Below are 27,151 nucleotides of genomic sequence, written 5' to 3'. Positions count from 1 at the left end.
CTCCTTCAGCAGATCTCCTCGCTTAGAGACTTCTGGGACTCCTACTATATGGTTTGTATCGCACTTGACCAAACCCGAAACTACAAGTAAGCTTCAAATGAAAATGATACATTACCTTGTGCGTCAACGCCAACTAAGGATACCACTCTTGGATGAAGGAAAAGTACTTCCAAGAGAAGATGCCACATCTACTTACAGGACAGAGAAGGCACGTGAAGGCGACACCACACTTCGGTACTTGGAAGTTTCGTGATTACTCAATGGCTTCGATCTTGCAAGTCCCCAATCGAGGAGCTTCCCTCACTTGGGAAGTTAGGGGAGCACTGTTTGTACCATACTTGACCAATCCCAAAACTACTAAGCACCGGTCAACAATATCTCTATCATTATTCATAGTTTCTGATTCATTTTTACAATGTCTTCTTCTTCAAGGATGATGTGGGAAATCGATCAGTAAGAGGAAGAATTGTTTAACCAATCAGAAGGAATATTCAATCTCCAGGTGGCCCAAAATGAGAGAGAATAGGATGAGGAGCGTAAAAGGAGAGATGACAAAGCAAGAATGGGCAAAGCCTCACATTCCCGTGGAGTCATCCAAGCTGTGGGTCAAATATGCTAGCCCAGCCATTCTGTAAGATAGAAGCTGTGGTGTAAGGTAGATGATAATGAAAAGGTATTTATAGAAAAGTTAAAAAAAAAAAAAAAAATTTTTAATTTTTTTCGGATTTTTATTCATTTTTTACAATTTTTTAAATTTTTTTATTCAACTAATTAATCTCTGCCGTTGGATTTTAAAAAAATTGAATTCCAACACTCCAGATTGTGCCATGTGGCACAACGGTAACATTTCTGAATTTTAAAACTTTTTTTTTTATATTTATAAAGGAGAATAATATCAACCATTGATCTCAGATCCAACGGTTGATATTAAATAAGATTTTTTTATGTTTTTTTACCATTGCAAATCTGACGGTCCACATTTTCTTGCCGTTGAGATCCAACGAACCATGAGAAGCCACGTGGCTTCCCAACGGTAACAATTTGAAACTGCGCCGCGGGCCCCATCCGTTGAAAACATGTCAGGTGACGTGCCCCCACACACGGGTGCAGTGCACGCGCCTGACAGAAAAAAATAAGAAAAGGGTTTGACGCCTGGCTGATGTCAGCCTTGCGTTAGATAGCCTTCGGGCTCGCGAGCTGGCAATTCGTGACAGGCCTGGTGCTCGAGCCCTACGCTGTCCCTCGGGCTCCCACACACTGGAGTCAATAGGCTGAGCTTTCGTGCCCTGTTTGCTCGCCTGTTCCCCAGCAAAAGCCAACCCTGAAAGTGCTCTAAGAGATTGCATACGGTCGGCAACAGACCTGGACTCATAAACACAAAACAAAAATATTGAATCGTTCCATTAGAACTTTAGTCTCTAGAATTATATTTTATTACTATTATTTATGATGTTTCTTTTACTGCAGGCACATCTACAACCACGGAACAGATGAAAGGAGGTGACATACTCATTACATGTACTGGGTTTAATACTAAAGTAGAAAACTACACATACAATATAAGTGACACTAAGAGGTACCAAAACATGTATACATGTATAAAAACAGGCAAATGTATAAGCTAAAAGTTATACAATATTGCACCTGAGTATTGGTATGAAACTTCCAACAAAAATGTAATGAGATAATACAAGTTATCCAAAAATTATGAATAAAGTGTAAAATTACCAAAAATTTTAGATACTGAAGAATGGGGTTTTTTAAGACGCACATCATAAGATGGCCGCCAAAACCAACCCTTTTCTTTATATATCATGATGTCTTTTCGTGTCTCATTTTGCCTTGGCTTTTTCCATAAGAAAAGGCAGCCTTTGCGCAGAATCAACGAACAGTTCAGGCCATGCAGCCCCAAGTGTAATATCATGGTAAGGAAGCCGCAAACATCTTAAAGGTTGAGAAAATTTAATACATGGCTCATAATTTAAACAGGAAGATAAATGAAGGAAATAAAGGTACAGACATGCAATTTTTCACTAAAACAGCTTAGGGAGCACATGTGCAGACATGAAACTTTCTACTTTTATCTATGTTCGGTGCAGTGCATATGTGCAATGTTATCAAGCCATGTAACCTATATTTAAAAGTGGTAAACATAAGAAAGTTGTAAATTAAGACATTTGAAGCATGTTGATATATATGACCTATATCCAAGGTATGTTTAGGAAAGAAATGAAAAAATTGTGGCCTCATTTGGTCTCTAAGATTGGATTGAAATGGACAACCCACTATATTCAAGGAATGTTGACGAAAGAAATGAAAAATTTGTGGGTTACTTGAAGGTAGGAGATGGATTATTTTCCATTCCAATTTGCCAAAATGGTAAGGATTAGAAGGGGTTATTTTCCATCATGTCTTATCCCCCTTCTAATCCCCTCAATATGAAAAAGCATTCACCTCTATCTTTAATATACCATGAATACAGTAGTTTAACCATTCCATTCCAATCCTAGAGACCAAACAAGGCCTTATTTTTCAACAATTAAGAAATTAGGAATAATACTTTTAAGATTATACATGCTGACTGAATCTGGTATATGTTCAAGTGACTAATAGCTCATATAGATAAATCCTTAGAATTACATATGTATAACTTTAATTCCTATATGAGAAATTTGTCGTATAAATCCTTAGATTATACATTTAATTTTATTTAACTTTAATTACACATCGACATCTTATGAAAATATCCTAGATATATGCATTTAAATAAACAAATGGAGTGTACTAAGTCAGGATAAACATAAGGGTGCGTTTGTTTGCCCTCACTAACTCTCATTGGATTGGACTGGACTAAGTGTTAGTTCGGTCCCCTATTTGTTACCCACTGAGACTAACGTTAATGACACTAACCTTCACTCGTTTTGACTAACCATGGGATTAGCCGGTCATAGTGAACCCCCTCAAAAACCATGGGATTGCTAGTCCCGTTTCCAGAACTACATACGATGTTTGCATTGCAAGTCTGCAAGCATGCTTCTGGGCAACTCTGTTTGCCCACCCATGCCCGGATCTGAAAGTCAATCCCACCCACAACCTAAATCTCAAAATCCAGCCACCAAAATTCGAAAAGAAAAAGCAACACAATAACAATAACAATCTCAATAGAAAAAATCTTCCTTATTCCCGAAACTTCCTAGAAATCTCCCAGATAATTTTTCTTTTTCCCAAAAAATTTCGGAGAAAAATGGATAGAGAAGGGGAGAGAGTAGCTTTGGGGATAAAAAGAGATGGAGAGATAGAGAGGGAGGAGAGAGTAGTTTTGGAGATGATTTTGCAGGAAAATGGTTTTGAAGTGTTTTGCAAAAAAAAATGGAATTGAACTTTGAAGCATTTTGAAGGAAAAAAGATGGGAGGAAAGGAAATAATGGCGATGAAACCAAAGAGGAAGAAAGTATTCTCTAGAGAGACGTAGAACTGTAGAAGAGTGTATAGAAGGAAAAGCCTGAACTCATAATTTAATATTATTAGACATATATTAAATATTATAATATTATAATATATTAATTATTTTATTTTTTAATCCGACACTGCAACAAACAGTTCACTAACCACTTAATCTAATCTAAACCAGTCAAACTTAGTCCCTAAAATTAGTTCAGTCCGAGATAGTCCGGTACAACAAACACAACCTAAGAGACTTACAAAACTCATCAACTAGTAGACAATTTTATCTCTACGCTTTACCACTCAAACTCTTTTCAACTTTTAAGTAAAAGTGGCACGACACTAACACGAATTAACTTCTTCTCAAATATTTGCAAAATAGAAATATTGCAGCAGCAACAGGTTTAATGTTCCTAAGCACGGTGTAAAGACGGAATTGCGCCCATATTATTGTTCAAGTTGCTCTTTGGTTTTCCATATGCACGGTAAAATTACGAAATTTCCCATGTTAACATGTGTATCTGTGTTGTGAGCTGTCGTTCATGCTTTTCTCGGTGGTTTATGGAATTCGACATCAACTGTTTTCACACCATCGAACGAATCGACTCATCCCAATCTCCTGCACCTCTGCCTTCCTGCTCCAGTTCTCCATTTTCGATAGCCTTCCTCATCTTTCAATGAGATTCTTCAATCAAACAAAACCACCGCCAACTCCAAATTCGATGTAACACGCGAGAACCGCGACGTACCACCACTCCATCCTCGCATTTTCCATAACCCTCTATACGGAAGGTAAGCAATTTATCCTACTTTAGATTTTTAAAAATTCTTTACCAAAGAAATTAATCTTCTGGTGATTTTTCTAGGGTTCCAAGGATTGAAAAAATTATGGGTTCTTGGAGGATTGGAGTGAGTGAATCTTCCCCTCCGCCTCTTCGCCTCATCTGGCAAAACATCGTCCCATTTAGCTCTGTTGCTCGCAATTAACAGAAAAATATTCGAAACCTAAAACCCTCAAACCAGCAAAGCGAATTCCCACACTTAAAATTCGAACCCAACAAATCGATTTCAAGTGCTAAGCGGCTAGGTTCTAGGTCTTCTAATTCCGGCGAGCTGTTTTCGTACGAATGCCGGCAAACCGTACCGTGTCGTCGTCTTGCCTTCGTCTTTCAGTTTCGAAATTCCAATTTAAGGTATGAGGGGTTTCAAATTTATTTATACAACATTTTTAGCAAACCAAGTGATCTATCCATCGATGAAGCAGAGTGGGTAGGATTAGTTGCTTCTTTTACAAATTGTAATCACCGCCAATTTTCCCACTTTTACAAATTTATTTATACGAGAATTATTTTTATTTTTTTTTATATTTTTGTCTCCTTTTTCTCTGTTTAGCGGTCGATGAAAGCAGAGTGGGTAAGATCAGTTGCTCTGCAGCCTCACCCTCCAAACGCTACCCCATCACTTTGCTTCTCGGCGATGGCATTGTCCTCAACCTCGCCCCCTCCATCGATGGTTTCTTTTAATTCTGCTTCCGTTTTCTGAATTTTATTTCAGGTGCCTGAGAAACGGTGGGAAAATTAAAAGGAAAAGTCTTTTAATTTTCCCATATTTTCTTTGGGTTAATGTTTAACAATTTGAGCTGCTCTGTGTGTTGTATGATCGAGAAATTTTGTTGGGAAATTAGTAATTATATAACATTTGGATATTTGTATAACTGAATATGTTTACATAAACTAGAGATTGATTTTAAGTATGAAGAAGTACCTATTGGTGGAGCTGGCTTAGATTTGACTGGAGTGCCATTACCTGATGAGACTCTTTTGTCAGCTAAGCAATCGACGTAATTCTTCTCGGAGCAGTTGGGGGTAGGTCATGATTGTCCTTCTCAATCCGTTTTATTTCTTAGTGATTATCCTTTTCAGGTGATATAATTTAGTTAATTAAATTATGGTCTTTGTTTCAAATTTTGGCTTCAATCTCTTTACTTTGATTCTAATGAATGAAGAGAATCGTTCTCAAAATTTCAAGTTTTTCATGAATATGTTGCATTTCTTTAAAGCATGATTTGATTTTTTTAATTGTAATTTCAACATTTTGGATCTCTGTATGCCTTTTTATTATATTATTGCTTGTTGGATCTGATTGATTTGGTGTGTAGAATTTGGAATTTGTTGAGGGAGCCTAATGTTACCATTGATGAAGTCTGCGCTTTTGGAAGGAAAGTAGTGATATTTAATTATTGCTTATTGCATTTTGTCCAATATTATGGGAAAAATTCTGAATTAGGTGTGTGCTTGATCCGAAAAAGTCTCAGAACTTTGCAATTCTTGCTTATTGCATTGTGTCCAATTTGGAAGGTAAGTTGTGATTCTGTAAGGATGTATTGAAGGGCCATTTGTTTAGTTCGTTAGTGGAATTTTGTTGTTTTATGTATTTCCGATATACTTTGATAATTAAGGTTTAAATGTCATAAGGTTCCCTTGGTTTAGGATTGACAAATAAGAAGGAATTGAAGAAGTGGGTTTAGGTTATTGTGGAGAACTGTTACAGAATTGTACTTGTTATTATTGCAGGGAAATAAAACAGAATTGTACCTTTTGCAAAATTATCGAGTCGTAGCAATTTGCTGATTCCCTATTCAATTGAAGTAATTTTTTTGAAATTTTATTTGTCTTCCTGTAATTTTCTGAAAAAGGATTGTTTTGTTGCAAAAAGCAGGGCTATGCTCCCATCTTTTCAAGACTTGAAGATTTCTATATTCCCCGGCTTTATCTTCGAATTCAGGTATTTTGTTATTTGATTGCATTGTATTTCTGGATTTGAATGAAATTGATGCATCTAGTCCTGCAATTAAACATGAATTTCATGGAGTCCCGTAAACTTAATCATAATTGGTAATTTTGATTAATTTTTTAAAGTTCTGACTGATCAGAACAATTTCAATATACTTATTGTAAGTGCTATGGATAATTGGTTTGATGTGGTTTATCGCTACTCCAATGACTACAAAACACTCAAGTAACATGTACAAATTTCTTTTGATTTCACAATTTCCATGAATATTTCATGCCTTTTGTTATGTTTACTTGATTTCTAGTATCATCATGTTACTTGTAAAATTGTGAATTCTGTGTTTTTCCACATCCAGTTTCTAAAAATGATTTTCATCCGTCCAGAAATATAAAATAATAATTGTTTATTGGGTCCAAAAAAAGGCCGAGATGACAGTGGTTGGTATACTAATACTACTTTGCAAGAAAATTTTGGTTAAACTATTTTTCTCAATGTATTTACCATGGTATGCTTCTATCATCAGTCACCACCTGTTTGCAGACAAGTTCTTCCTGTAAAAAGGGGAATGTTACATCCCGGCCCGAGCCCCCACCACATCCCAATATTTATTTATACAATATTTTTAGCAAACCAAGTGAGCTATCCATCGATGAAGCAGAGTGGGTAGGATTAGTTACTTCTTTTACAAATTGTAATCACCGCCAATTTTCCCACTTCTACAAATTTATTTATACGAGAATTTTTTTTATTTTTAATTTTTGTCTCCTTTTTCTCTGTTTAGCGGTCGATGAAAGCAGAGTGGGTAAGATCAGTTGCTCTGCAGCCTCACCCTCCAAACGCTACCCCATCACTTTGCTTCTCAATCCATTTTATTTCTTAGTTATTATCCTTTTCAAGTGATGTAATTTAGTTAATTCGATTATGGTTTTTGTTTCAAATTTTGGCTTCAATCTCTTTACTTAGATTCTAATGAATGAAGAGAATTGTTCTCAAAATTTCAAGTTTTTCATGAATATGTTGCATTTCTTTAAAGCATGATTTGATTTTTTATTGTAATTTCAACATTTTGGATCTCTGTATGCCTTTTTATTATATTATTACTTGTTGGATCTGATTGATTTGGTGTGCAGAATTTGGAATTTGTTGAGGGGGCCTAATGTTACCATTGATGAAGCACCTTTGGAAGGTAAGTAGTGATATTTAATTATTGTTTATTGCATTTTGTCAAATTTTATGGGAAATTTTCTGAATTAGGTGTGTGCTTGATCCGAAAAAGTCTCAGAACATTGCAATTCTTGCTTATTGCATTGTGTCCAATTTGGAAGGTAAGTTGTGATTCTGTAAGGATGTATTGAAGGACCATTTGTTTAGTTCGTTAGTGGAATTTCGTTATTTATGTATTTCCGATATACTTGGTACATTGATAATTAAGGTTTAAATGTCATAAGGTTCCCTTGGTTTATGATTGACAAATAAGAAGGAATTGAAGAAGTGGGTTTAGCCTTTTAGGTTAGTGGGGAGAACGGTTACAGAATTGTACTTCTTGTTATTGCAGGGAAATGAAACATAATTGCCGCTTCTGCAAAATTATTGAGTGGTAGCAATTTGCAGATTCCCTATTCAATTGAAGTAATTTGTTTCGAATTTTATTTGTCTTCCTGTAATTTTCTGAAAAAAGGGATTGTTTTGTTGCAAAAAGCAAGGCTATGCTCCCATTTCTTCAAGACTTGAAGTTTTCTATATTCCCTGGCTTTATCTTCGAATTCAGGTATTTTGTTATTTGATTGCGTTGTATTTCTTGATTTGAATGAAATGGATGCATCTACTCCCGCAATTAAACATGAATTCCATGGAGTCCCGTAAACTTAATCATAATTGGTAATTTTGACTAATTTTTTAAAATTTTGACTGATCAAAACAGTTTCAATATACTTATTGTAAGTGCTATGGATAGTTGGTTTGATGTAGTTTATCGCTACTCCAATGACTACAAAACACTCAAGTAACATGTACAAATTTCTTCTGATTTCACAATTTCCATGAATAATTCATGCCTTTTGTTATGTTTACTTGATTTCTAGTATCATCATGTTACTCGTCAAATTGTTAATTCTGTGTTTTTCGACATCTAATTTCTAAAAATGATTTATATCCGTTCAGAAATAAAAAAATAAAAATAAATAAATGATTTCCATTTTGCACAAAATAAAATATAAGTTTCCCGAATGAGATTGTAAATTTGGCTAGCCTGGAGGTTTTGGGGATGCTGAGAACCAATTATCAGATCACATTCCCCCGGGTGTAGGAAAGGTTCACAAGTTATATCTATTAAATGTGAGTAGGAACTCTCTCTCTTTGGCAATCTTACATCCTCTTTCGGAAATTTAAGTCAATTAAATGAGTTAAGCTTAGAAGGCAACAACTTCCAGGCAATATCCTGCCAAGTTTAATAGTGTGTCAGAATTTGAGGCTTTTATATCTTGGTGAGAACAATTTTAGTGGTATCATATCGCAAGAAATCATTGATCTGTTGAACTTGTATATATTTAGTTTACCTAAAGATCATTTTCTCGGCTCCCTACCAGAGGACGTAGGAATTTTAATAAATCTTGAGTATATAGATATCTTTGAAAACATGTTATTCAGTGAAATTCCAGCAAGTGTAGTTAGTTGTATAAAATTAGAGTACCTAGACATGCATGGAAATTTCTTCCATGGGACGATTCCATCAACTTTGAGTTCACTAAGAGTTCTTACAGAATTCTATCTTTCTGACAACTTGTCAGGAGCAATTCCAGAATTCTTAGAACGTTTGAATTTTTTGGAATCTCTGAATCTATCTTATAACAATTTTGAGGGCATGTTGCCGATCAAGGGAGTGTTCAAGAATGCAATGGCGACATCAGTTGAAGGAAATAGCAAGCTTTCTGGGGGCATATCTGAGTTTCATTTGCCAAAGTGCAACTCTCCAGCATCCAAAAAAGGGAAGGATTGAGCTTAACCATGAAATTGGTTCTCTCCCTCATTTGTGGGATTTTTGGAGTTATTTTTGCAATAACCTTTTTGTACCTTTATTGCTCACGGAGGGATAAAAAAGATCGCACTTAAAGTTATTTAGACAAACTTCCCCAGATGTATCATACCAAAGTCTTCTAAGAGCAACAAATGGATTCTCCTCAACCAACTTGGTCGGTACGGGCAGTTTTGGGTCCGTTTATAAGGGAATACTTGAGCAAGGTTAAACTACAATTGCGATCAAGGTACTCAACCATGTTCATTTAGCAGGGCTTACAAAAGTTTTATTTATGAGTGCGAGGCTTTCCGAAATATTGGACACCGTAATCTTGTCAAGATAGTCTCAGCATGTTCTGGTTTTGATTATCGCGGTCACAACTTCAAGGCCTTAATTTACGAGTTCATGGCTAACGGGAGCTTGGAGGAATGGCTATATCCAATTCATACAATTGGTGAGACAAATGAGAGGCCAAGGAGCTTAACAATTTCTCAGAGTTTGAATATTGTTTTTGATGTTGCTATGGCATTGGATTATCTCCATCGTCATTGTGAGACGCCAATAGTTCATTGCAACCTCAAACCTAGCAATATTCTTCTCAATGAGGATATGATTCCACATGTAGGTGACTTTGGGTTGGTGAGGTTCCTACCAAAGTTGCTGAAACACTACGAAAAATATGGGATTTGGTGTACACAAATGAAGAGTTTGTGTCTTTGAGAACACTAATATGGTGGAACAGTGTCCATTCAATAAAGGATACAATGTATTGTACTCAGTGTAAAAAGAAATGGACACAAACACATTATTGGGCACGAAGCCATGCCAAGTAGTGCATATATATATAATTATTGGTCTGACAATTGTATGACAAAATATAGGCACAAAAACTTTTAGTGTCTATAAATAGACAGTAGCGCACAATTTGTTTGTGTCTATGGAACATGCGAACATCTTTTTGCTGAATTGTGATGTTTCCATTTCTACTACTTGATCCTTCTTACAGCTGAGACATTGGATTTTGTTGTGTGTTCCATCTTGATTTTATGAAATTTTCTGATTTATTTCAAATTTTGACATTTTCATTTTCAAAATATAACCTATTGGGCACAATAACAAAAATTGGGCTAATATGGATGGGGAAAGTCATCTGATAACTTTTTCAGAATAGAGGCACAATTTTTTTTTATTTGTGCTTACCTCTTTGAGCACAAAACACCATATTGTACTCTATGATCAAAGGGCACACCCATAAAGGCACATATAAATACCGAGTTACAAACCATAAGTGTTCTCACACCGGCGACTTAAGTATTTTGCAACAATGGTAGACGATCGATACTTGACAGTTGACCTACACAAAGTCTATAATGAGATTTTACCAAAGGCTTTCAGTGATGAAATGAGTAATCTCGAACCATTGATTGAGTGAGTTGAAAGAAATTCCAAAGTTGTTACTTGCACTTTAAAAAAAAAAAAATCATTATATACTACTTTAAGTGCTATTTCTTCGTATATTTAAACTCATCATTAGTGTTGGAAAATAACAGATATTGGATACACAAACTAGTGCTTGACTGATGCCAAGTCCCGTAGGACTTCTGAGTAAGCAATTTGGTAGGCTTGTAATAATTGGCAATGGAAAGCTCTCTATGGGTCCGAATCTCTCCCATCAAATCCAGTGATCGGGCCCTTGAAATTTGATCAAACAGTTAAAAACAGGAGCCCCTTTAAAAGTTATAATAACTTTAGCCGTTGGATCAAATTTTAAGGGTCCAGTTCACTAAGTTTGGTGGACAGAGATCCGGAGAGGATCTCTTTCCCCATCTATGCATCCATTTTCCAACACTGAGAGACCATCAATAATTGACTGGACTAAATTATGCAGAAGAAATTTTCCAACACTAGCTAAAGTACTTGTAGGCCAGTGCTATGTATATTCCAAAAAGCAAGTTGAAAGCTGAAAACAGATGCATTTTAGCCAAACTAGTTCATCTGAAAATGATGATTTCATTTAATTTCTTGGGTTTTACATCATGATTTGATATAGCTTCTCATAGGTCAAGTATTACTGGCCTACTTTGCAAATTAATTAGTTGTATAAGTCTTGATTACATGTTCAAAGCATGAATTCAAATCAACAATCTAATTTCACCACTACTTTAAATGGGGAATCGAACACGATTTATAACAGTGCCTCTTTGCCATCATCTATTGGCAATAAAATTTGACAATCCTTAGAAGAGAGATTTTTCCATGTACATTTGACAGTCCTTAGAAGAGAGATTTTTCCATGTACTTATAACACAAGTTAGTACATTACATGTCATAATAGAAGCAGGAAGAAGGTTTTTTTTTGAAGTATTCCAATATTTATATTATGACACGTGATGCACCGGTCCATATTTTGTGTACACTAAAATATACATACGGATTAGGTTGGCGTGACCAAATATAGAGGGCTATGTTTGTGTGAAAGAGTATGCACTATTGCTCCAACTCTTGGAAACCTTTGCTGACCGTCATGTCAACTGACACATACTCCAAGTCTTTTGCCAACGTTCACTTTCAATAGTTCTGTTAGTGTTGGGCAATTCAACCATGCGTCAATGATTACGATAGTCTTAGGTGTGGATCCACCATCCAGCATGTTGTTCTGCGTGAGTCAACTTCCCTATTTATTATAGCTTTGTAAATTGGGGATTTCGTGTACCTAGATATGCTTATACTTGTACTTGACAGAAGAATACAACACAAAAATACAAACCCAAAAACTCTCATCAAGTTTTACACTTTTCAGTCGTCTGATTTTGATCCTCATTGGCCTCTTCGTAAGCAATGATGTATTTGTTTGGACCACATTCACAAAAATGAAAACTAACGAAAAGTCTAAAAATATTTTAGTTTTAATGAAAAAGGACAAATAAAGGTATAGTGAATAGTACCAGGGAAAAGTAAAAACATGGTTTTTCGTTAAAAGTGAACAGTACCGGAAGTGTTTCATTTTTGAAAAATGACTTACTACGCATCTCACATATATCACGAAGGAAATTTTGTTGCGGACAATTTTGCTAACATGGGCTTGTCTTCTCCAACTTTAACTTCGGAAAATGATAAAGTGTAACTTCTTTTTCGTTATCAATAAAATTTCCCTCGTACCGTCAAAAAAGAAAAAAAGTTTTACACTTTTATCTTGGTTTCAGATTGGTCATTGTAACTCTTTCTATGCAGAATTATCAGCAATTATTATTAGTGTAGAGTTTGCATATCAGCAGGATGGCATTGTCTTTGGTTGGAAAGTGACTGTTCTAGTGTTATTTTTGCTTTCCAATCGACTGCTTTTGACCCTCCTTGGCCTCTTCGTACGCAATGGTCTATTTGTTTAGATCGCATTCGAAAGATGACTTTCTACACCTCTCACATATATTTCGAAGGGAATGTTGTTGCATACAACTTTGCTAATATAGGTTCGTCTTCTCCAACTTTGGTATGGCATGATTCCCCTTTGCTGGTGGCTTGTACTGCTTTGTTTTCAGACTATGCTGGCTTTACTGGCTTCCGCTTCTCAAATGAATGTGCATCTCAACATATAGGTTTGTCTCACTTTCTTATTTTATTTTCTTAACCTGTGATCTAACTTAATTTGTTTTACAGGTTTAGACTTTTAGGTTTGGCTATGGAGGGGTTAGGTTTCAGGCCCCCCCCCCCCTCTTTTTTCCTTGTATCATTATTGTTTTCGTTTCTAGAAGGGTAAAATATTATGTCCCCCTTCCTTTTCATGTGTTTTCAATCTTTTTTTTTTTTTTTCTTCTTGTATTATGAAGGGTTAGGTTTACATCTATCTTGACTAGGTGGAAATTTTTTTATTATCAATAAAATTTCACTCATACAATTAAGGATTTCTATAAAAAAAAAAATTAAAAAATTAAAAAAAAAAAAGGGTCACGGCTTGTCTCTTTTCCCGAAAAAAAAAAAAAAAAAAAAAAACCTAAACCCAAAAAACTATTCATGTCATGTAGCTTCCTTGGATGTCATTGCCCTACACTTCGTTGATTGTCTTGTGTTTTGGACAATCATTAATCCTACACAGAACCAAAATTTACCCAGTGCCTCTTCGTGTTTTTTAAGTAGCACAATAATCCTAATTCTTGTCGTGCGGCTTGTTCGTGGCAATCGACATTGAAAATCTTAAACCTAAGCCTACTGCAACCATGGGAGAGAAGACAATATTGTCTTTTTTTGATCAAGTATCTCTCTCTGTTGATCGAGATAATTCAGGAAATTCGGGAAATGTCTAAATTGCTTCTAGAGATCGTGACCACATGCCGCATGATGAGTCTTTCTTTCATCCATGATTCATCCTCCAACAGAGGGTGTTGTCACTGCCAATGGAAATATTATCTCGGATCAGAGGCTGGTCCAATTGCACTCACCTCATCTTTATCCTTACACAATACCTTGCTTCTTCCGGAATTATCAAATCATCTTCTATCAGTCAGTCAAATTATCGATCAATTGGGTTATATCGTACTAATGTTTCTATTTTTTGCTTACTTCCGGATATCCAAACTAGGGTTGTAATTAGGCATGGTACTAAGAGAAAGGGGTTGTATTATGTCGACGATGTGGCTCCTAGGCTCCTAGCAGAGTAAATCAGGTACGTAGTGGGAATGGTGACAAGATTAAGAAGATTTAGTTAAGGCATCAGCGACTTGGGCATGCCTTGTTTGGCTATTTACGGAAGTTGGTTATGCTATTATTTACTAGTATTTTAGACTCTGATAGCAGTCTACGTGTCATTCTTTCCCTATACGAGTTACTGGAAGAAAAAAAAAGAATTAAATTTCAGGTGGTTCAGTTGGATCTTTTTCAACCACCATGGGGTGACCCAGTGGTTTGGGATGAATTTTAGACCCGTATTCCACACGACATGTCTTGGGTTCGATTCCTAGCGCTGGTGAATCGTACGATGGTGGCCAGGGGGAGGCTGAAATGCCTATGTGAGTCTTCCCTACCCCCGGAAGAATGGACTGTCGTGACAAAGTCACCAGCTAGTCCCCTTTTATTAAGAAAAACAGTTGGATCTTTTTCTAATGACTCATAGTGGTTAGACACAGCTAGAGAACAGGAAGTGGCTTTGATCACTTCATTAGTACCAATCCTAAGACCAAATGCTATCTCAAAAAAGTACGTAGAAAGTTTTGAATGCTAACCTCGAGACCCTTAGCTTCATCTTACCCCTTTAAACAATACAGATTTCGTGAGTAATACGGCTTGCTATAATCTTGCGACTCTCTTTGTTTCCTTACCTAAATTCCCATTACCTATTCTTTTGTGTATATCCTCAATCCATTCACAAGACGCAAGCCCGCACCCAATCTGGAACTAGAGGAGTGAGGACGAACATTATTTGTTGGCATAAACAAATGACACAATAATGCGTCAAAATTAGGAATTGTCATTGTACAATACCAAAGCTAACTATTGTTTTATTGGCATACTATCGATATGAACAGGAACGAGCAATTTTTTATGTATTCGAACACGACCATATGGTGTTATTATTTCACTCAACTTATAACTCGGGAATTTGTTTTTTTTTATCAATACACATAAGAAGTAAGATATATCAACCTTGTCGTCCACCTTTATTATAACACGTGGAATAATACGCTACCTAACTTGTATTTTTAGTACCCATAAAAATTTCTCAACAAGAACAACACATTCATCAAGTTAGTCGTTGTGTGATACAGTTTATAATCAAAGAGAAATTTCATACAAAACTAATATCTCTCTTTTTTCATTTGTTTTAAGTTACATAATGAATACAATAATTTCAAAAAAGTGAACATTCCTAATATTAGGTTCACAAAATTAGATTTATATTGAATTTATCCATAAAATTAAGAGAAAAAGATATATTTTTTTGTCAGGACATCCCTCATCGAGTACGATAGCGATTAGGGTGGCTGATCCACTACGCACAGAGCACTCTGATTATGATTATAAATTGGATGCTGCTAGACAAACAATCAATACAGCTCAACCTTTTTACAACTCAATTTCTACTTTCGCACAAAACAAATATCATCATCATGGGGATGGGGTTTTACTACTCCATTTCTGCAGTGTTTTTGTCATCCTTTTTTTTGCATGCTTTCATTCTTCGCTCTTGCCTTCCTTGTTTCGCCCTTCCGGGAAATGAGACAGATAGACTCGCTTTGCTTGAAATCAAGGCTAGCATAACTCATGACCCTTTTAAAGTCCTGACTTCATGGAATGAAACCATCCACTTTTGCTCTTGGCATGGAGTTACATGTGGTCGTCGTCATAAGAGGGTCACAAGCTTGAGCCTGCGGTCCTTGAAACTTGGACGATCTATGTCGCCGCATGTTGGGAACTTGAGTTTTTTGAGAGTCATTGATCTCCAAAACAACAGCTTAGGCCATGAAATTCCTCCAGAATTCAGCCGCCTGCACAGATTGCAACAACTACGGTTAAATAACAATTCACTGAGTGGAGAAATTCCCACTAACTTGTCGCGTTGCTCTCAGCTCCTCACGCTCGGTATTGGTTTCAATGAGCTGATGGGAAAGATTCTAAAGGAGCTTGGCCTCTTGTCAAAGTTGAGATTTTTTCACATCCACTATAACCACTTTACAGGGGGAGTCCCTCCTTCTTTTAGCAATTTATCATCTCTTTAAGGGTTCTCCGCATCTTCTAATAATTTGAGTGGCACTGTCCCGGATATTTTTGGCCGAATGACCAATCTTAGCTTCCTTGCTTTTGATGTAAATAGGTTTTCGGGTATGCTTCCTCCCTCAATCTTTAATCTCTCTTCTCTCACAGTCCTTTCCATGGTAGACAACGAAATCCAAGGGAGTCTGCCCTCAAACTTAGGTATGGTCATTCCGAGGCTCCAACTATTTTCCATTAACGATAACCAATTCAGTGGACCTATTCCTGTTTCATTATCTAATGCCTCAAATCTAATTAGATTGGGGATGGCAGGTAACCACCTGCATGGAAAGGTCCCTCCTTTGACAAATTTGCATAAACTTGAGTTGTTAATTCTTGCTTACAACCATCTCGGAAGTGGGGGAATTGATGACTTAACCTTTCTCTGCGATTTGAGCAATGCCACCAATTTAGAATTTATCGAAATGTTTGCCAACAATTTTGGGGGCACGTTACCTCAATGCATAGGAAACCTGTCATCTTCTCTTCAAACCTTCCTTATAGGTCAAAATAAAATATTAGGAAGTATCCCAAATGAGATTGCAAATCTGGCTAACTTAGAGATTTTGTGGATGTCTGAGAACCAATTATCAGGTCACATTCCCCCTACTGTAGGAAAGCTTCACAAGTTATATCAATTAAATTTGAGTAGGAACTCTCTCTGTGGCAATCTTCCATCCTCTTTCGGAAATTTAAGTCAATTAAATGAGTTATACTTAGAAGGCAACAAACTTCAAGGCAATATGCAGAGTTTAAGTGAGTGTCAGAATTTGAGGATCATATCTCTTGGTGCTAACAATTTTACCAGTATCATATTGCAAGAAATCGTTGGTCTGTTGAACTTGTATGTACTGAGTTTACCTCAAAATCATTTTATAGGCTCCCTGCCAGAGAACATAGGAATTTTAATAAATCTAGAGTATTTAGATATCTCTGATAACATGTTATTCGGTGAAATTCCGGCTAGTCTTGTTAGTTGTATAAAATTAGAGTACCTAGACATGCATGGAAATTTCTTCAATGGGACAATTCCATCAACTTTGAGTTCACTAAGAGGTCTTTCAGAATTGTATCTTTCTCACAACAACTTGTCAGGCACCATTCCAGAATTCTTAGAAAATTTTGTATTTTTGGAATCTCTGAATCTATCTTATAACAATTTTGAGGGCATGTTGCCGATCAAAGAAGTGTTCAAGAATGCAACGGCGACATCAGTTGAAGGAAATAGCAAGCTTTGTGGGGGCATACCTGAGTTTCATTTGCCAAAACGCAAACTCCAGCATGCAAAAAAGAAAGGATTGAGCTTAACCATGAAATTGGTTCTCTCCCTCGTTTGTGGGATTCTTGGAGTCATTTTTGCACTAACCATTTTGGACCTTTATTGCTCACGGAGGGACAAAAAGGGTCAAGCTGCAACTGATTCGGACAGATTTCCCCATGTGTCTTACCAAAGTCTTCTAAAGGCAACAAATGGATTCTCCTCAACCAACTTGGTCGGTATGGGCAGTTTTGGGTCCGTTTATAAAGGACTACTTGAGCAAGGTGAAACTACAGTTGCCGTCAAGGTACTCAACCTTGTTCGTCGCGGAGCTTACAAAAGTTTTATTGCTGAGTGCGAGGCTTTCAAAAATATTAGACACCGTAATCTTGTCAAAGTACTCTCAGCATGTTCTGGTTTTGATTATCGCGGTCACAACTTCAAGGCCTTAATTTATGAGTTCATGGTTAACAGGAGCTTGGAGGAATGGTTGTATCCAATTCATACAATTGGTGAGACAAATGAGAGGCCAAGGAGCTTAACAATTTCTCAGAGGTTGAATATTGGTATTGATGTTGCTATGGCATTGGATTATCTCCATCATCATTGTGAGACGCCAATAGTTCATTGCGACCTCAAACCCAGCAACATTCTTCTCAATGAGGACATGGTTGCACATGTAGGTGACTTCGGGTTGGTGAGGTTCCTACCAAAAGCTGCTGAAAATTCTTCGGGAAATCAATCAAGTTCTTTAGGGATAAGGGGAACTATTGGTTATGCTCCTCCAGGTAATTACACTTGGTAGTTTATTTTTTCCTAGCTAGTATTTTAAAATTGTGCAGTATTTATGTTAAAATTTTCAAACATGAAATGAGCTTTTAGCACTTCACTAGAAAATTAGAATCTAATGTTCTGAATTGTGGAATGCAGAATATGGCATGGGACATAAAGTGTGGACACAAGGTGATGTGTATAGCTTTGGCATCCTCCTGTTGGAAATATTTACAGGAAAAAGACCGACCGATGACATGTTTCAGGGAACTTCAAACCTTTATAGCTTTGTGAAGGCAGCTCTGCCTGAGCAAGTGGAAGAGGTTTTGGATCCCGTTCTTGTTCAAGAGAGGAATCATCCTAATGAGGGGAGGGCAAGCAATCGCGTCCTAATCATAGAAAGTTTAATCTCTGTTTTAGAAATTGGTGTTGCTTGCTCAGCGGAGTTGCCTAGAGAAAGATTGAACATCTGTGATGCTGTGGCACATATGTGTCAGATCAGAAACAAACTTCGAGCAAATGGTATATGCGAATAGAAGCTTATTGTTAATATGTGGTATAACATATAATAGTATTGAAGTTATGTGAAAGCGTTCTCGTATTTGTTAGATAAAAAATGCAGTGCAAATGGCTAGTTGATCAATGCTTGCCAAACAAACTTATTTGCATCGAATTATGCTTGAACAATGACATTCTGGCTTTGCCAAACATTACAGGACGAACACTCTGAAAGAATTACAAATTAAAAATTAAAAAACAAAGTTGTGGAAAGTATTCATCAAATTTCAAACCTATGTTGGATTTCCTGCTCTCTGTTGAGAGGCTTATCCCTGGTTGAAAATGGGAAGCATTCCATAGTAGTTTATTGCTTTTGTTATTTTATCTTTTTAGAAAACCTAGACGGTACGAGGAGAATTTTATTAATAACAAAAAGTAAGTTACACCTAGTCAGGAAAACATAAACCCAACTCCTCGTAATACAAGAAAAAAGAAAAAAAATACATAAAAAAGAAGGGGGATATAAACCTTACTCTTCTATAAATGAAACAATAAAGATACAAAAATACGCATTCATTAGTCATCCATTCATCAACATTTATGTGAGCATTCATCATCCATTCATCAACATTTATCTTTCGCTCACTCACTCTCATATTTCATTAAAATATTGTTTTACATATAGTTTGGGGGTGGTCCAGGCAACACAGAGGTGGGCATTCATCAAAGCCATGTCACAGAAAATTAAATGAGCATTAACGAAATTTTAGGTCTATAAATGCATGAGAGAAACATTTCACAAATCCGTATGACTTTCAGAGATATTAAACCATGCTTAATTTTAACGCAGTGGAGGGATTTGATTTACCTTTCATTTTGTAGATCCGAGTTCTTGCAGCCATCTTTGCTGTGTGTACAACACCTTCATTTGTGAGCCATTGCTCCTTGCAGTTCCTATTCCCCGTGGCCTTACTCGGATCCCCAAGTCCACATACAGAAAACATACATGCATGAGTCAGAATTTCGTTTTCATTTGAGCTTCGGTTGTGAAAACGAAAGGGAGATATGGTTGGATGCATTTTTATTTAAGATATCGCCAAGTGGAGACCATAATCGCAGAGAGAGAATGAGAGATCTTTACCTCGGGTTTCGCAGAGGAATAGTAGGGTTTAGGGTTTGGTAGGGAGAAACCGTTTATTTCAGTAATCAATATCTTAATATGCTTAGCATATTGATACAAGATATATGCAAGCCTATAGTTGACTTTAAGCAACATAAAAGGTAACTAATAACTCTTGATTATTTACATAAACACTATGGAGAGATTGGTGGGATCATGTCTTGACAGCAGATGCAGTGGAGAGATTAGTGGTGGATCCAATACTCTCGTCACCCCCCCTCAAGTGAAACGGAACAAAGCGGAGATTGAGCTTGGAACCAAGAAAAGAGAATCGATCGCGGGAAAGGCCTTTAGTGAAGATATTAGCGATTTGATGATGAGAAGAGATGTGGCGAGTTTGAAGGACACCGTGGGCAAGAAGCTCGCAAACAAAATGGTAGTCAATCTCTATATGACGAGTACGCGCATGAAACACAGGATTGGCGGCCATGTGAAGAGCAGAGACATTGTCGACGAAGATGCAAGGTGGAGTACGAAGCGGAATGCCTAGTTCACGGAAGAGATAACAGAACCAACGAATTTCAGCAGCTGTGGTGGCAAGTGCACGATATTCGGCTTCGGAGCTAGAACGAGACACGGTGGATTGCTTTTTGGCGGTCCATGTAAGAAGGTTCGGACCAAGAAAAATGCAGGCACCACTGGTTGATAGACGATCATCAAGGGAACCGGCCCAGTCAGCATCAGAGAAGCCGCGAAGAGTGAAGTCGGGAGAGGAACGAAATAAAAGACCGCGTTCAACAGTCCCTTTTATGTAGCGGTAGATACGTTTGACGGCCTGAAGATGAGTTGATTTAAGGTTGTGCATGTATTGACAAACTTGATTAACGGCAAAGGGAATGTCTGGACGGGTGAGAGTTAGATACTGAAGTCCGCCAACCATGCTCCGATAAACTTCAAGTTCCGAGAGAGGATCACCATCATAAGCCGAGAGACGCAAGGAGGAGAGGAATGGAGTGGGGCTGGGCTTGCACTGGTCCATCTTAAATTTCTGGAGTAAATCAGATGCATAACGACTTTGAGCAAGAGATAGGTGGCTGCCTCGGCGAGTAACTTCCATGCCAAGAAAAAAATGGAGGTCACCTAGCTTGCGGCTGGCAAAGGTGGTACATAGTTGATTAAGGAACCTGTGAATAACATCATTGTTTGAACCTGTGACAATAAGATCATCAACGTATACCAGAACATAGAGGGAGTGTGTAGAGGAATGGTAAGTAAACAAGGATGCATCCGATTTGCTATGGGAAAAGCCTTGATTACACAAGAAGGAGGCTAGACGTTGGAACCAAGCGCGAGGTGCTTGTTTGAGGCCATAAAGAGCTTTGTGAAGGCGACAAACATACTGGGAGTGATTGGGATCAACAAAGCCAGGTGGTTGTTTCATATAAACCTCCTCGTGGAGAATACCATTCAAGAAGGCATTCCGAACGTCAAGTTGCTGCAAGGACCAATTGTGTGAGACTGTTAAGGCAAGAATAGTACGAATAGTACCTGGTTTAACGACAGGACTAAAGGTCTCGTCGTAGTCAACACCAACTTGTTGATTGAACCCCTTGGCGACAAGATGAGCCTTTTGGCGGTCAATGGATCCGTCGGCCTTGCGTTTAACACGAAAGACCCATTTGCAGCCCACAATATTTATATTGGGAGTAACAGGAACAAGAGACCAGGTGTGATTCTGAAGAAGTGCATCATGTTCCTCTTTCATCGTTTGCTGCCAATGAGGAATTTTGGAGGCTTGAGTGTAGCTAGTGGGCTCAATGGACATAGGATCGTCAAGGACAGCAGTTAACCCGTGAGGAAGGGGATGCCGGGGCGAGGTATAAGTAAGAGCATTGATGCTCCCAAATTTGCGTGGAGGAGTAGAATCGGGAGAAGTGACATGTGGCGGTGATGCAGCAATGGTGGTGGCAGATGACTGAAAATGTGCAGTTGGTGAAGTGGGTAAGGGCGCTTCAACAGCCGTGGATGAAGAGTGAGGCGTAAAAGAGGCAGATGCAGGTGGTGGAAGGTGGCTGGGAGACACAGGTGCTACGGCAGGTGGTGGAACGGTGCTGGGAGACATAGGTGCGACTGCAGGCAGTAGTGGTTCCAAAAATAATGGTGGAGGAGACTGCTCAGGAGGAGGAGAATCTGCCATGCGATTTTGATACAGAAAAGTGAGTTCATCAAATTGTACATTGCGAGAAATATACACCTTACCAGAAGCAACATCGAGACAACGGTAGCCTTTGTAGTTGTTGTCGTAACCAATGAAGACACATGGGATGGACTTAGGCATCAACTTATGTTTGTTGTAAGGAACCAAGTGAGGAAAACATGTGCATCCAAACGTCTTAAGAAACCGGTAATCAGGAACTTTGGCAAAAAGTTTTTCATAAGGAGAAACATTCCCAAGATGATGAAGAGGCAACCGGTTGATAAGGAATGCAGCAGTTGTGAAGGCCTCCACCCAAAATTTTTGCGGGAGATGAGATTGAGCAAGGAGACATAGACCCATTTCGGTAACATGGCGATGTTTGCGCTCAACGATGCCATTTTGTTGCGGCGTATGTGGGCAAGAGAGTTGATGTGAGATGCCGTGATCAAGAAGAAAGTGCCGAAATGCAATGCTAGTGAATTCACCACCACCATCTGTTTGTAATACTTTAATAGTGCGAGTCAAACGATTTTCAATCATGCGTTTGAAAGTGATAAAGGTAGGCATGACATCTGACTTGCGAACAAGAGGGAACAACCACACAAATCTTGAATAATCATCCACTATAGATAAATAGTATTTATAACCAAAACTAGATATCATAGGAGTAGGGCCCCATACATCAAGATGTAAAATGTCTAAAGGATAGTGAGTCATGGACGTCCGAGAGGAGAATGGAAGGCGACATGCCTTGCCTATGGGACAAACATGACATTTGTCATTAGAGGAAACTGCACCACTAATGGGAATATGATATTTATGGGCTAAAACTTGAAAGATAGCAGTGGATGGGTAACCCAAGCGAGCATGCCACACGTCGCTAGTTGTCCGTTCACCATAAAACACAAGCTTGGGAGTAACATGAGAAGCAGCTCGAATGTAGTAAAGTTCGCCATAGCTATGCCCAATCACAAGGAGTTGGCCCGTTTTCTTGTCCTTCACACGAAAAGAACTATCATCCATCTCAAAGAAACAGTGATTATCATAACAAAAACGACGAAGAGATAAGAGATTCTTCTTAATGGCAGGGACATATAACACATCTTTGAGGAACATAGGTCCATGTAAACCAGAGATGGAGGATTTACCAACATGAGAAATATGGAGGTGATTGTCGTTGCCCACAATAATAGTGTCAGTACCTGTGTATGGACGAATTTGTGTGAGGGCGGAAGGATCATTAGTGATGTGGTTGGTGGCGCCGGAATCGACCACCCAAGGTGTTGGCGAAGGAGAGTCCGCAGTGGCTAAATATGCAAAGTTGCCTCGGGTAGGACACTGGCGGGCTTTGTGACCATATTCTTCACACAGTTGACAGTAGCCATCATATTCAAAAGTTGGTGGCTTAGGTGGTAGGGATGGTGTGGGAAGAAGAGGTGGGCGAGTGTCGTTCGAGGAACGGGGAGTAGGTCGAAGAGAATTCCAGTGTGCTTGACGATTTGGGTTGGAATAACGCCAAGGTCGACCACGACCACTGCCTTGCCCAAAGGAGTGATGTGAAGAAGATGAGCGGTGGCCGTTGTGAGCAGACGGAGACGAACCAGCAGGGCGACGAGAGGCAGTGAAAGCAGCGTTACTGGACAAGGAGAGTGTGGACATCTTGTGGATGAGATGTTCTTCTTGAAGAAGCAAGTCGTAGCAATCATCATAAGTGAGAGGAGAGCGAAGATGAACAACGGTGGTGAACTCTTTATATTCAGGACCAAGACCGTCCAAGAGACTTTCGATGAGATCGTCGTCAGAAATAATGGATCTAGCAGCAGTAACGGAATCTGCAAGGCTTTTGGCATGCAACAAATAGTCAGACATGGACTTCTCGGAATCCTTTTTTAGGGTGCGGAGTTGTTCATGAAGGGTGCGGATGTGAGTTTTGGAGACAGGAGACAAACGTTTTTCCAGGAGAGACCAAGCATCGAAGGCATATGTGCAAGGAAGCAGGATAGAGCGGATAGAGGATGAGCAAGTAGACTTGAACCAACTGAGAACAAGTTTGTCGCGAGAATAATTCGGATTAAGAGATCCATCATCAAGTTTCTTGGGAGGTTTGGTATTGAGGGTCACGACATCTTCCAGACCATGAATTTCAAGGATGTCGGAAAACTGAGAACGCCAACTGAGATAATTATTTCTGTCCATGGGAGTATTGATGGTGTGGGAGATGTTGAAGGAGGTAGGAAGGGAAGCAATAGATGCGGCCATGGGTGAAGAATGAGAGGAAGCAGAAGAGGCAGTGGAGAGTGGGGTGGTGGGGCGTGGAGAGGATCGAACGTTGGGAGGCGTTAGCTCGGGAGAAATGATGATACCATATAGAGAATAGTAGGGTTTAGGGTTTGGTAGGGAGAAACCGTTTATTTCAGTAATCAATATCTTAATATGCTTAGCATATTGATACAAGATATATACGAGCCTATAGTTGACTTTAAGAAACATAAAAGGTAACTAATAACTCTTGATTATTTACATAAACACTATGGAGAGATTGGTGGGATCATGTCTTGACAGCAGATGCAGTGGAGAGATTGGTGGTGGATCCAATACTCTCATCAGAATGCACGATGGTGACAATCTGGGCTAGAATCAAAGATCGCCATGGTTGGGTTCCGTTTTTGACAGAGATGGAGATGGATTCATGTTTTGACGTTCTGGGTTGATGATAGAAGCTAGGGTTTCAGTTCCATGAGAAATGAAGGGAAAGAGGAAATGAAGGAGAGATGAGGAAATGGGCCTCTAGTTCATGTTACCTGTCACGGGTTCAACTCTCCAGAGCACTGAAATTTTGCTTCTTTTTCCAATATTTTCCAGCGCCTCTGTTTCTTTCTTGTCAGCAGGTCACCACTTCGAATGCCAGGTGTGTCGGTTTCATTGTCTTTTCTTTTATTTCTGTTCCTGTTTCCTTTGTTATTTTATATTTTCTTTTATTGTTTCTTTCTTTTATTTTCTTTTGTCTTTGTTAGCTATTTTTCAGTTTTTAAGGTTTTAATATTTTTGTTTTCTTTCTTTATTTTTTCCGCACCTTGAGGATATTGTGTGATTTAAGTTTAGGGGAAGAAAGGTAAAATTTTTAGACTTTTAATTTTTAAGTATGCTAAAATTTTTCATTCTTTTTAAGTTAATATTCATAGATTATTTTAAACATTTGAACAAATGGACATGGTGGAAATTAATTCCACAGTAGAGTCTTTTCTATTTATTGTTGTTTTGGCACTAATTCATGAGTTATCCTTTCACAATTAGCACATTCACACCAACATGATTTGTGGGGGTGAGATTGAAGCACTTGCTTTTCGTCTGAGTTAATTTTTTATATTTTTGTTCTAAAAAAAAAAAATAAAGTTTAGTTATTGTTATAAATAAAGTAATAATTGTTCCACCGAGACTTTGCTTAGTAACCAGGTCAGTCATGACTAATCAGCAGTGATCTCGCGTCAAATAGTAGAGTCTTGGCATGGGGCAAGGTGGTTAGTTGGTTTCGTAGCCTTTTCAGCTCGAGTTAGTAAGTCCTTAGGGGCGTTCTACACCTAGTGCCCTTAAGCCCTTGTGGTTTCGGAGCCATTGACCTAAAACTCATTACATGGGTTGGATCGAAAGTTTAAGTGAACTAACATTGCACAACCACTTTTATTACTATCTTCTTCTTCTTTTTCTTAAGCCTTTTCCCACCATGTGCGGTCGGCTATGAGGGATGCAACACGAAGACTTTCTAGGCGGTCGCCCATCCTAGTACTACTCTCGTCCAAACTCGTTTAACTTCGGAGTTCGGATGGACTAGACTCTATGGTGGTAAGGGTTTTAGTCGAGTCTTTTTAACTTCAAAATAGTTATGTTTGAACATAATATAAGAAACTCAAACCCCAAGCTACCCTTCTTTTTTGTTGGTAATTTTGCGATTTAATCCATTTTTTCTTGTGGGTACTCACAGGTACAGAGTGTTGTGAGGTGCTCTCTTCCTTAACCTTGACAGATGAAGATTTGGACAAGCTGGGGTTCGAGAAGGTCGCCGAGGAGTTCATCGGAGAGTGCAAGTCGGAAGCTTTGTTTCTCCGCCACAAAAAGACAGGTGCCCAAGTCGCTTCCATGTCCAACAACGACGAAAATAAGGTCTTTGGCATCGTTTTCCGAACCCCACTGTGAGTATATCTCAAAATTTTCATTTTTTGTTTGTTTGTTTATTAGTTAATAAAGTGGAGCTACCCATTTATGTAGTTGCTGATTTTCTGTGCTCTGCTACCAGTTAGTCTGATATTTGTATCATAATTAAACTTGTGGTTGTGTGGTTTTGGTGTAGGGAGATATGAGGAGTGATGAAGGAGATGCATAAACTGTAGCTAGCTGCATGAAGTAGTGAGATACATGAAGGAGCTATATAGTGATGAACAAGCTATATGGAGTGATGAAGGAGATACATACACTGTATGTACAAAAGGGAAGATGCTTTTATCTGCACGTCTTCAAAAGAATTCAAGTTTGCATTTTCGGAGTTTGATGACTGGTGTTAATATGTTCAAACACATATCTTAGGTTTGTAATGAATGTATTGGCTTTACCACATTGATCTTATATACTTTTGTTTTTATTAATGATAATACAAAATATTCTTTAAACAATGCTCAATGGAATTTTTACCAAAAAGCGTATATTTCTTGACTCAATTTCCATTGGAAATGTCTATTATTTTATTTTTTCCGATGAAAATAATATCTGTGACACATTAGAGTAGTAGTTAATGGTTGAAAATTGTAACTGTGACGATTGTGCATTCTCACAATAAAAATTATTTTGTTGGAAAAAAAATTTCTGACACTATTATTTGGTCAAAATAACATCATCGCAAAAAACATGTCATCTTTTAGAAAGTAATTTCAACAACTATATAATTATTTACGACCACATTACCTTGTCAAAAATAAAATAAGTTTGTCATTTTGAAAATTCATTTCCGACGAAAAACTAACTACTAATGACAAGTCTTGTGCGTAGATAATAAAGTATTTTCGACGGCTAGTTGGAAAAAAGTATTTCCAATGGGACAATTTGCGACTCCCAGCGAGGGCTTTTCTTCATCGGAAATAAATATTTGTGACGGCAAAATGTCTTTTTCGACGGCATTTGATCCTCATTAATGACACTTCGTTTTATAGTAACTTGTAAGATAAGCAAGAAAATAGAATCAAAACAATGTAGTAGCTATCTTCCAACACTTATTTCAAGCTGGTAGGGCAGTAACCATTAATGAATGCCAACTATATCTACCAGTCT

At 38.0% G+C, this 27,151-nt stretch overlaps 1 protein-coding gene and 2 long non-coding RNA genes across 6 annotated transcripts in view; all 3 read left to right on the top strand.

Annotated features, from left to right (window-relative positions):
• Nucleotides 1-3,840: 3,840 nt before the first annotated feature.
• Nucleotides 3,841-27,151, top strand: part of LOC148695584 (uncharacterized) — a 95,207-nt gene continuing 71,896 nt past the window's right edge. For 2 of the 4 annotated variants that reach the window (XR_015964745.1, XR_015964744.1), the window contains exons 1-3: nucleotides 3,841-4,236; nucleotides 4,311-4,637; nucleotides 4,837-6,228. This is a non-coding gene — a long non-coding RNA (uncharacterized LOC148695584). Of the gene's footprint in view, nucleotides 4,237-4,310; nucleotides 4,638-4,836; nucleotides 6,229-7,367; nucleotides 8,140-27,151 lie in introns of those variants that run through there. The other 2 variants (XR_015964746.1, XR_015964747.1) reach the window with 2 other exon arrangements.
• On the top strand, nucleotides 15,430-18,659 carry LOC148695597 (uncharacterized). Its single transcript, XM_088697876.1, has 2 exons — nucleotides 15,430-18,037; nucleotides 18,180-18,659. The coding sequence occupies exons 1-2, from the start codon at nucleotides 16,015-16,017 to the stop codon at nucleotides 18,554-18,556; spliced, it is 2,400 nt and encodes a 799-aa protein (XP_088554002.1). The 5' UTR covers nucleotides 15,430-16,014; the 3' UTR covers nucleotides 18,557-18,659.
• LOC148695596 (uncharacterized) lies at nucleotides 25,049-26,499 on the top strand. Its single transcript, XR_015964609.1, has 3 exons — nucleotides 25,049-25,675; nucleotides 25,815-26,022; nucleotides 26,181-26,499. It is a non-coding gene; the product is annotated as an uncharacterized LOC148695596 (long non-coding RNA).

This window comes from Pyrus communis, chromosome 7 (assembly GCF_041283825.1).
Source record: "Pyrus communis isolate YQ-2024b chromosome 7, ASM4128382v1, whole genome shotgun sequence".
Taxonomy (NCBI): Eukaryota; Viridiplantae; Streptophyta; class Magnoliopsida; order Rosales; family Rosaceae; genus Pyrus; species Pyrus communis.
The sequence above is the reverse complement of the archived record's forward strand: the minus strand, read 5'-3'. Positions and strand labels throughout refer to the sequence as shown.

What these genes read in the sequence shown, in the direction of transcription:
- LOC148695597 (XM_088697876.1), top strand. Translation starts at nt 16,015, where the DNA reads ATGACCAATCTTAGCTTCCTTGCTTTTGATGTAAATAGGTTTTCGGGT. An exon ending in TATTGGTTATGCTCCTCCAG is followed by an intron (nt 18,038 to 18,179) that starts GTAATTACACTT and finishes TGTGGAATGCAG; the next exon opens with AATATGGCATGGGACATAAA.